At 42.3% G+C, this 10,727-nt stretch overlaps 1 protein-coding gene across 1 annotated transcript; it reads right to left on the minus strand.

Moving 5' to 3' along the window:
• Positions 1–125: 125 nt before the first annotated feature.
• LOC143335538 (gasdermin-E-like) lies at positions 126–7,259 on the minus strand. Its single transcript, XM_076755052.1, has 10 exons — positions 6,988–7,259; positions 5,282–5,520; positions 4,892–5,084; positions 4,359–4,536; positions 4,072–4,192; positions 3,705–3,854; positions 1,783–1,904; positions 1,499–1,676; positions 1,313–1,383; positions 126–1,172 (listed from the first exon to the last, which is right to left on the minus strand). Exons 2-10 carry the CDS (start codon positions 5,490–5,492, stop codon positions 939–941), a joined length of 1,458 nt encoding a protein of 485 aa, XP_076611167.1. The 5' UTR covers positions 5,493–5,520; positions 6,988–7,259; the 3' UTR covers positions 126–938.
• Positions 7,260–10,727: the final 3,468 nt, after the last annotated feature.

Raw genomic sequence — 10,727 nt, forward strand, 5'->3', positions numbered from 1 at the left:
CACAGGGGTTAACCTCAAAAGAAGACACTTTCCTTTACACTTTATCGTTCATGCATTATGAAAAGCTTTATTTGCCATTTCTGTAAGACAAAACGATACACTTTGATAGAACAATGACACAGACATGAGACTTAAATGCAAAGATTTAATATAGTATAAAGTGAATCATATTGTTTTCCCAAACAACAATAAATTAGGATGTTAACTAACAGTTAACGGAAAGTGGCAGAAAGGCCACGGCAAAGGCAGCTTCATAAAACTTCATAGCTCGTGTAAAAATAAACTTGATCTAAAACATTAATACTCCACTGGAACATAATATAGCTTTTTAGTATTCAATGGCAGTATTTCAGTATATATATAATGTTAACATAATAAACAATTTTCTTGATAAATAAAAGTCTGTAACATATCTTTTGATTAAAAGCAGTAGCAGCAATAAAATGCATACTCATTCAAAATAAACATCCTGGCAAGAAGAGGCGTGCAATGTAAAGATGTTATTTTCTTTGTTTTCCATTGGCATGCATTCGATTTGTTGTCAATCAAAAAAACTTCAAATCTGTAAACATTCAATAAACAAGAAATCTGAACAATAAGAATGTGTTTATTTACAGAGGTGCTTGATCAAGTACCTAAACACCTCAATGGGACTCATCTATGAACCATAGAGCTGCCCTTAAGTGTAACAATTAATCACATAAAATATATATATTTCCTATTTTATACAAAAATATGAAGTGCTTGCTAAGTAATAAAAATACATGTAGGAGTAAAAATATAATTGGAATATCAGTACGATACTGAAACAAATAGTAAATTATAAGGAAATATCCATGATAATGATAATCCCAAAAAAGTTTACAAAAAAGAAAGAAAGAAATGGACAGATTATAATGCATGAAAAAGAAAGAAAAGTGCACATGCAGACACTACTTCTACTTTAGCCCTTTGCACAACAAGGTCAATCCACGTACGCTGAGACAAAGGACCAACAGCTGAACTGCTGCTTTACTTCCTGCCTCCACCCACAGCGTGTCGGTGTCTCTCCTCAGTATCACATTGGTTGAGCTGAGCAGCTGTTGTGCCAGTTGGAAGGCCTGGCTGTCCTGCAGCAGGACCGCAGGACACTGGATGGACAGAGGCTCGCTGCTCTCCTTTAAGCTGCACAGCTGGTGACACAGACAGACAGATGTACACATGGATAGACTGATAAACAGATGAATAGATTAAGATTATACTATATTGATAATATTCATGTACAACAGCTGACGGTGTAAAGATGTGTAGTAAATGAAACAAGTTAACTTACAAGTGTGTCGAAGGCTTCCAGAAAGTCAGGACAGCTTTCACTCAAGAGGCTCAGAGTTTCATCAGGCAACTCTGCAAAAACAGCACATAGAACATACAACAAGATTAAAACTGTGCGGCAACATTTCCTGAATGCTACCTCGTTTTGCTCAACGCACTGTGAGGAAAAAAGTAAGTTCACCCTCACCTTCCATGGCACTGACCAACAGGTGAGCTGCATTCAGGTGAGCAGCCCCCTGTGTGTTCTCAGTGGGGCAGTCTACGCAGAGTCGATCCAGTATGGCTGACACTAGTTTTGTCTGACTCTCCGTCAGCTCCTCATGTTTGGCCATATCGGGTGTCTCACCACAACACAAGTCCTCCAGCTACCACAGAGAGGGACAGATAAGGGGAAACAGAAGACGTTAAAAAAAAAAGAAGAAGAATTGTGTCCATGTATTAGCGTTGCAGTCATGTCACTGTATCACTCACCTCACACTGCAGATACGACAGAGCACTTCCATCCCTCAGAGCCTCTTGGAGACCCTTAAATAAGGCCCATCGAGTTGACTGGGACAGCTCTGCCAGAGGAGAAAGGTCCATCTCCTGTGATCCTGTAGAGACCCGGAGATATGCTGAATTTTAAGGCAGTCGTTTGTTGGTTTGTTTGAAATTCCCTGTCTCTTAAGGACTTAAAAGGAACTTCATGTTTTTTGTTCTTAACTTCTGAACTCTAAGACAAACTAAATTCAATGTATCAGTAACACATCCATTCACATTGGCGTTACTAGGGTCTCTTGAGGCTCCAAGCAAGAAATTCCTGGGGACCCCACCCCACCCGTGCACGCTGCAAAAATTTGGTTTTTGCACACATAAATGCACAATTTCCGGGACATTTGAGATGAATACTGAAAAAATAGATTAGTGGTTCTCAAAGTGAGGTCCAGGGACCAACAGAGGTCCCTGAAAGAACAGGCCTATCAATAATCATTGTTGTAAATAAGTGCCCCCCAGTGCGGCCGGGGGCTCCAAGCAGCTGCCTGGCTTGCTTAGTATTTGCATCGCCTTTTGTTTTTGGATATTCCTCATCGTTTTCCTTCAAATAGTTACCGAGCTCTTGTAGTTCTGACCTTTTTCCATAATTCTTGAAAATTTTGCAAATTTGGATGACGCATACTCATATCACTCTGAGAATTCCTGTGATTCCTGGATGCCATTTTGCCTCTACATTATGTAGATTGTTACAGGTGGTGGTAGAGTAACAGAATAACTTTAAATGGACTCACATTCATGAGTCTGACTCATTTTAAATTTTGCTCAGCTGCATTCCTGTCCAAAGTTCTCCTTTCCCTGGATTTTATCCTTCAAAAATCTACCTTTTTTTTTTTTTTTTAATGACCATGTTTATTTTGATACAAATCAATAATCAAAGGCAAATGAACTCACGTCTAATCATTTTAAAATAACACATTTCAAGGATTGTGCAACCTTCCATGACTTCTCTCTCGTTTTTAGTTTCAGTTGGGAAGAACTGATGTCAATGAGGGGCTGAGTTTGGAAAGGTTGTACTGCACAGTCATTTGGAAACCTGAGAATAGAAAATTTTCTGTTGAGCAAAATCATAAGTGAATCTAGTATTCATATCAGAATATAAAGTAATATACTGTATCTATTATTGGTAATTACATTGTAATGTATCCCATTGAGCAGTATACCTTAGTACTGTGTTGTGTTTATTTGTATGATTTTTAGTTTTAGTTCTGTTGTTTGCTACTGAGTCCGGTCAGCAGTGGTGGAAGAAGTACTCAAAGCTTTTTATTCAAGTAAAAGTAACAGTAACACAGTGTAGAAATAGCCCTGCATTCAAAATTTTACAAGGCATTAACATCAAAATATACTTAGAGTGCCATGAGTAAAAGTACTTGTTTGATTAAAGAATAATGGACATTACATTACTTGATCATAACTATTGATGCATTAATGCAGCAGGTAAATGTGGAGCTAATTCCAATTACTTTATTAACTGTCAGGTAGCTTGTGAATTTCTCCACCAGGATTGATTATAATGGAAAAGAAGTGTAAAGCAGCAGAAAAAGGAAATACACCAAGCAAATAACAAATATCTTAAAATTGTAGTACTGAAATATATTTGGTTGCTTTCCACTGCGATTCCTTATATTCCAGAGCAAATAACTTGTGGAACTGTGGATGCAACAATTCAGTGAATCCACAGTGGCATTATGAAGAAAAGGGAACCTATGTTAGTGCAATCATTTCGTTCCCTTCTGTTTCACTTCCTCGAGAAATGAAATCAGGAAAATAAGAACGTGAACAAAATATGATGAAAATGAAAAAGCTAAATCATTCCTCACTGATGAGTAACTGGCCAAATGTAGGGATGAGTGGGTACAAACCATTTTGCAGTGCACTCAAAGGTCCTTTCTCTGGAGCCTTCTCCCCATTGCACTTGCCGTCCACCATACTCAAGGAATCATGGGATGGCCAGGACAGTTCGGTTGAGTCTGCCTCAATGCCTCCTATTGTGCCAGGTTGTAGGCATATATCTGGAAACACACACAATATCAGAGATAAATACACAGAGGAGGAAACTCAGGTAAGGCACATCAAGGTGCACACGCATATTAGTCGACATAATCAAACCACATCATAGAACATCAGTCTGTCGGATGTTAAAATCATGAACTAATTGCTATTATGAAAAGCACACACACACACACACACACACACACACACACACACACACCACACACACACGCTCACCATAGTGTCCACTCTTTTTAATCTCCAGTTCCAGGATGCTGTATGCAATGACTGTTCCAGCTGGGATCTCCAGGGAAACATCACTGCCTGCCTCAATGTTGTTGCTGTCTTTCACACACACCTGGGAATAGACATAAACACACACACAAACACACACAAACACAGGTGCTTTAAAACATATTGAGAATATGTTTGAATCCATCAAGAAAAACCCAAACCAGTTCATTACTAATGGATTTTACCAAACATGGTCATCACACTGAAATGGATCACACACCCACACCCACCTTAACAGAGCTCCCCAACATGCCCACCAGCCCGAGTACCCCCTGAAAGGTGCACTGCTCCTTTTTTGTCTGGGTGACGGAGCAGGAGCTGGTGGTGAGGATCCTCTCCTTCACCACCGCCAGCACCTCAGCACGCTTCTCCAGCTGCTGCACCAGCTTGTGCTGCATGTCCACGTGCCTGTTGCAAAAGAGAAAGTGGCTTTGGTTTACAATGGTGACACAGTATGCACTACAGTACGTGCGTAGCATTTAGGCAGTGTAGTTTGTCATTATCAGCCAGCTATGAGTGGAATCACATCAGGAGTGGTTTGAGAAACAGGTATCCAATCACAAGAAACAGATCCAGTGCAGTATATTTAAGCAAGATGACACTAATGAGCTCTGTGGTTGCATTCCACCGGTCTGATGTGTCAAATGTCTGATGTCTGACTACATTTATAGTGTTCATCCCATCAATAATGAACTCATCACCCTGTCACCTTCTGATGACTGGTTGCAAAGTGCAAAAAGTACAAAAAGGAATTATTTAACACCTGTCGCTGGAGTCGCGCAGCAGCTTCTTCACATCCAGTTCCTCTTTCTTCAGCTTGCCAAAAGACGACTGGAGCTTAGAGGTGCCCCGCCCCTCCAGCGTGACGCTGACGGAGCCAGCTTCGGTGTCCAGCTTCCCAGAGAGTTTGTCTCGAAATGTCCCCTTGTAGGTCAGGAATTCTGTCTCAGACACTCCTGACGAGACACACGGAGTTAGCATATATATGGACATGTGCTAGAAATCCTTCATGCGCTGTGAAAATATCAACGTGTGTCTTACAAAGAGGTAGCTGGCATGGAAAGAAAAGATAACATATAACTTGAGAAATTTCTATTCACTTTGCATGATGTCATTTTTTACACAAACAGTCTGTGTGCGCACACCTACGTACCGGGACTGAGCACCTTGTCGCCCTGCAACAAGTCACTGAGAGTGAAAACTGTCGGTTGGTACTTGGGCCTCTGCCAGAACCAGATGCGGTTGCGTTTGACAACCAGCGCCATGGGAACCAGTTTGTGTGAGTCGTTTACTCTGGACACGTGGATGAGGCTTCCCTCAGGGTCGATCTGACGGACGAAGTTGGCAGTGGCTTTGGAAAACATGGCTTCAACAGACGAGGACTGCAGACAGCTGGAAAAAAGAGGGACTTTTAAGGCGGTTCACTTTGACCTTATTTTGTGATGCGCATTTGCTTAAACCACTGGGTGATTTCCACTTGGTATTGTCCCCAGCTTTCCCCTCGAGATGACGTCTGTGTAAGTTTAAGAAGTCTCAATAAAGCCAAACAGACCCTGCGTGTGTGTTGGCAACTACCATGTAACCCCACACGTTTCTGAGTCCTGCAATCAACAGCAAGCGGTGACTCACAAGGCTTAAAGGAAGTCCCCCTGCATGTTGTTAACATATTAGTATGACCACACACACACACGTATGTAAATACACACAGACACATCCCGGCTTGTTAATTCTGCTGGCTCAGCTTTCATAGTTTAAATATTTAAAGTAATCAGGCGTGAGTGGGATTTGTGCTGTGTGGGAAGACAGAGAGGGAGAAAGAACAGAAGAAAGTAAGAAAGTTTGAGCTGTGGTTTGAGGAATGCTAGAGTTAAACAGAAGAACGCGACGTTGGCTGGAGGACAGAGGAAGAAGCCTTTCGGGGAAATGATTATTAAACAGAGAGGGGCTCAGAAACTTTTCCCCTGAACGAAACCACCTTCTCATACAACACAAACTCCCCTCGACTCGCCATGGTCTTGGTGTGTTGACTCATTTGGTCTGAATAATTTAAGAGTTGTCGTAACGTCACCGGGGACCTTTCTCTAACCCCAAACTCCAATTCCAAAAGCTCAAATATGCTGTTTCTAAATATTTTATGTAGCTTTTGTTTAGTGTGATCTAGACCAAGGAAACAAGAGAGAGAGAGAAGATGATAAAAGCAACAACTTTTTTTTTTAACCATGAGAGGAAATGTTTGACTACACAGCATTCACGTGGTTAACATGACATTGTGACAAATATAAAGCAGCAATGTAAAGATAAATATGTTTTCTTTAGTGTCTGATCAACAAAAAGCAATCAATCAGTAGAGTGCACACTTATCTTAACTTTTGGTGATTTGTTCATCTATAAAAGGAACATGATTAATTCCTGGAATCACTTTGAAGATGATGCATTTATTGGACTTGAACTGAGTCCACAGCAGAAAAGGATAATAGAAGTAACAGAATAGACTGCAATTAGTAAAACAGACTACAATTTCCCATCGAACTCTCGTCGTTTATCCTCCCACAACATTCCTGCGTGTACAAATTATACACAACCACACACACACTTCACGTGTGCCAGCGCGCGTGCGTATTTCCCGGCAGCCCTCTTATTCTAACATAACCAGGCTGCAATGGCTGAGAGCCGCGCGTGTTTGCGCGGTGAGGTCAACTGTGCGCGAGCCTTCAGGACGCATGACTCGGATTATGAATGACCAAATGATCTGAAGTCTATGTCAAGTAGACGAAAGTGAGAGTGGCGCTTTTCACTGACATGTCGTCTCCCAAAACACGCTAATAAACGACTCGATAGAAAAATGGACGCGCTGCTCACCTCTAATGATCTTCCAAACAAATGTCCAAGTTCAGGATTTAGCGTCGCAGCTGCTTTCAGAGGCTCTGTCCCGTCCAGTTGTCAGTCCTGGAATGTTACCGACGCTGCCATGCGTAAAAGTAGACCCAAGTTGTCCAAACGCGGAGAAAAATAGTCCCCCGCGTGTCACAGTGACGCTCCCCTCGCAGCGTTAATACAAATGTAACATCGGCCGTCAGTGAATCGTCGGGTGTTGCGGCAGAAATCACGGAGAGCGGCGGTGTTCGGTCAGAGCTGTGGCTGCATGGTGGAAGGCTGTTTGACTGTACAGTTATCCGCTTCCTCCTCCCACTCTCACTGCAGAGTTAATTATGATCATATGAACTCTGGTACCCCAGTTGTGTGCGTGCGTGCGTGGATGTGTGTGTGTGTGTGTGTGTGTGTGTGTGTGTGTGCGTTTCGGGACATGAGCAGACTTGCCTCCTTCTCTCTCTTTTTTGTTTGACAAAATTGAGAACGGAAATCGCTTGCAAATCGTCCCTAGATTCATTCATACAGCTGTCTGCACATCTGTATAACGGTGGCGGTTTGTAAGAGGGTTGGTTTATAGCACGTTACCACCGGCTACACCACATCCTACCTAATGAAGAGCACCTCCTGTGCAGTTCTGCGAACGATTTCAAACTTTCTTATCCAACTTAAATTACAAAGAACTTCGGGCACTTCTGACTTTGTGACGTTGTCATAAACATGGAAATTCAATTTACTTTAAATCAAACAAATGGCTCACAAGCCAACTAAAGCAGCATGTCCATTCACTGCCCATGCAGCTGTGCCAGATGTGACATGATGCTGAGAAAGTGGCACACGCTGAGCTGACTGTCAAAAACCTCATTTCAAAATCACGTGACTTCTTAAAATGGGTGGAAATTCCCTTTACCTGAAAAGAAACCTGAGAAGATATTCTGTGTCAGTGCTGGTACCAGGACGCAATATGTGGATGTTCAGATTTAAAGGAAATTGATGTAAGGACTGGACTGTGTGTATGTGTGTGTGGGTGGGTGTATTTTGGTTTGTGACATGCTTGCCAGTGGTGATAAGCAGTAACTTTGTAAAGGCTGACAGGGCGTTGTCACTCAGATGTAGACAGTGTTGGGAGCAGCAATCTAAAAGTAGTGTGTGAAAGTAATATATTACTTTTTTCAGGAACGAGGTGATGTTGCAAAGTGCTAAGATGCATTATCTTTATTCTCTCTCTCAGTAAGTCCTCTCAATGATGCTTAATGCAAAGATTTCAATGTTATTCATTTGAAATACAGCTGGAATGAAAAAACAGCCACCTCACAAATGGTCAGTGTATAAACCAGCACCAACATAAACCGCCATGTTCTGAAGAGACACATTGTGAACTCTATTCAACAAACACTAATGTTTAACTTGCTGCAAAAGAGGTGTGTGTGTGTGTGTGTGCGTGCGTGCGTGCGTGTGTGTGTGTGTGCGTGTGTGTCTTTTTAAGCGACAGAGTGAGGATATTTTTAGAAAGTGATGACATTTTGGCTGGTTGTCACAACTTCAAAGGGCTGTTTGAGGGTTCAGGCTTAGTTTTAAGGTTACATCAGAATTAGGTTTAGGTTAGGGTTAGGCATTTAGTTGCAATGGTTGAAGTTAGGGTAAGGGGCTAGGGAATGCATTTGCCCAGCTTTGCAACTGTGGGGTCACCCCTATGCATGCATGTGCCAGTGACAAAAACTTTTTTAGTTGGACTCCTGCAGCACAAAGCAGTTTTGAGGGAATCAAGCGACTTCTTGTTTGATCCTACACTATGCATTGCAGTATCCACTGAAGGGCTGTGGACTAACTGCTGTTTTTGCAGTCCAGCCTGATGGCACAGAGAAACTTGTGCCTTTTGCTTCCTGCACACTGACTGTAGCAGAGTGATAGTGCTCTGCTGTTGAAAGAGAAGCTCTTGCTTGTGTATAGGCTGCCAAGAAATGGAGAACATACTTACTGTCTGCACGGATCACCGAGCACAACACTGCTTGACAAAGAGTCAGTCGGGCTGGAAAGCGCACTGCCCTCTGGTCCCGCTGGCCCGCTGTTTTAACTATGATGTCATCTACCATCCAGGTTCTGAGAACTATATGGCTGAGTGCCACCCACAACTCCCCTTGCCTGTGTCTACTGACTCCACTCCGGATGTAGAACCTACATTTGCAGTGCAAATTTCTGCCTCCCTGACCTTTCTGCCAACGGTTGACTTGACCTGCTTCTTCTGTCCTGAACCGTCAGCCTTAAGCACACAAGTTAAAAGCTGTTGGCCTGCCATTAAATCAGCAAATGACACACTTGCACCATACCACAAGATCAGAGATGAACTGTCAGTTAAGAATAACTACATTCTCAGATGTTCAAGGCTTGTTACTTGCATATGAGAGAGTTATTTCTACTAAGCAGCACCTGAGAGACACCTAGTGGTGATTCATAAGTACAGTCTTCCATAGTTTCATGTGTCCTCTGCCAGTCCAATGATAAAACCACCTGTCCACGTGCTACTCCTCTCCCACTTTAATAGTGTAAAGTAATGGTAACAACACAAGTGAGCATTTACCCATTCACACACAATTTCTTATGTGAAATTATGATTTCATTTTTGTCATGATAATCCAAAAACCTCCAAAGAATGAAAACCAAAAGAGTGTGTGAAATGATCCTATGCTTAGCTTTAATCTGGTCGGACTTGTTTCAAAGTACGGACTGGATTGTCTCTCGCCGACTGAGCAAACACGTTTGACTGTTTGTCACTTGCTATGTCTTCATCAGGAATTGTCACCAAACTCATTGGAATTGATCCTCTGGGGACCACAAACACCTGCACCAAATTTCACGGCAAGCCAGCTAATTCAGCATGTCCATTCACTGCCCATGCAGCGGTGCCAGATGTGAACATTACACTGAAAGAGTAGCACATGTCGAGCTTACTGTCCAAAAGCTCATGTGAGTTCTTAAATTGGGTGGAAACTCGCTTTACATGAAATGGCACAACATCCTGTGTCAGTGTTGTTGCTGCTCAGAAATAATATGTGAGGGTTCAGATTTGAAGTGAAATTATGAAAGGGCTATGGGTAATAGATTGTGTCTGTGTGAGTGGGTGGGTGTACAGTATTTTGGTTTGTGACATGCTTGTCAGTGGTGATTAGTAGTAACCTTGTACAGGCTGACAGGGAGTTGTCACTCAGATGTTGAGATAATGCTCCTCTGTCCCTGAGCTATGGATGCACCCACATGTACAAACAGTACGTAGTCATAGCAGGTTCAGACTCCTCCTCCTCCTCCTCCTCCTCCTCCTCCTCCTCCTCGTGTAACTGAATACTCAGGACCGTTTGGCCACAGGCCGCAGGGGTAGATGAGTATTGGGAGGTTGATCATCTTTTGTGTGACATTATCAGTGACAACTTGACAGTCCCCCGCAACCCCGAAATGGGATGCGTGGGTAAAGAAGATGAATGAATGAATGATGAACTTGACAGTTTTACCTGCAGTGTAAAGATCCAAATGTTTTCCCCATATCTGAAAAACAGTCAGCTTGTTTCGAACACGTTATTGTGACACTTGATCATGAATGATCATCAATCATGAATGGAGCTTATGGAATTTTAGTGCAATTTAGAGTAGAAGTTATTCAGACTCACATACTGTATTTAGGGCTGGAGCCAATTATTGATTTATCAGAAATTAAAGTTTCGAATCGTTGCTTGTTTTCT

The sequence above is a fragment of the Chaetodon auriga genome, chromosome 17 (assembly GCF_051107435.1).
Source record: "Chaetodon auriga isolate fChaAug3 chromosome 17, fChaAug3.hap1, whole genome shotgun sequence".
In the NCBI taxonomy this organism is placed as follows: Eukaryota; Metazoa; Chordata; class Actinopteri; order Chaetodontiformes; family Chaetodontidae; genus Chaetodon; species Chaetodon auriga.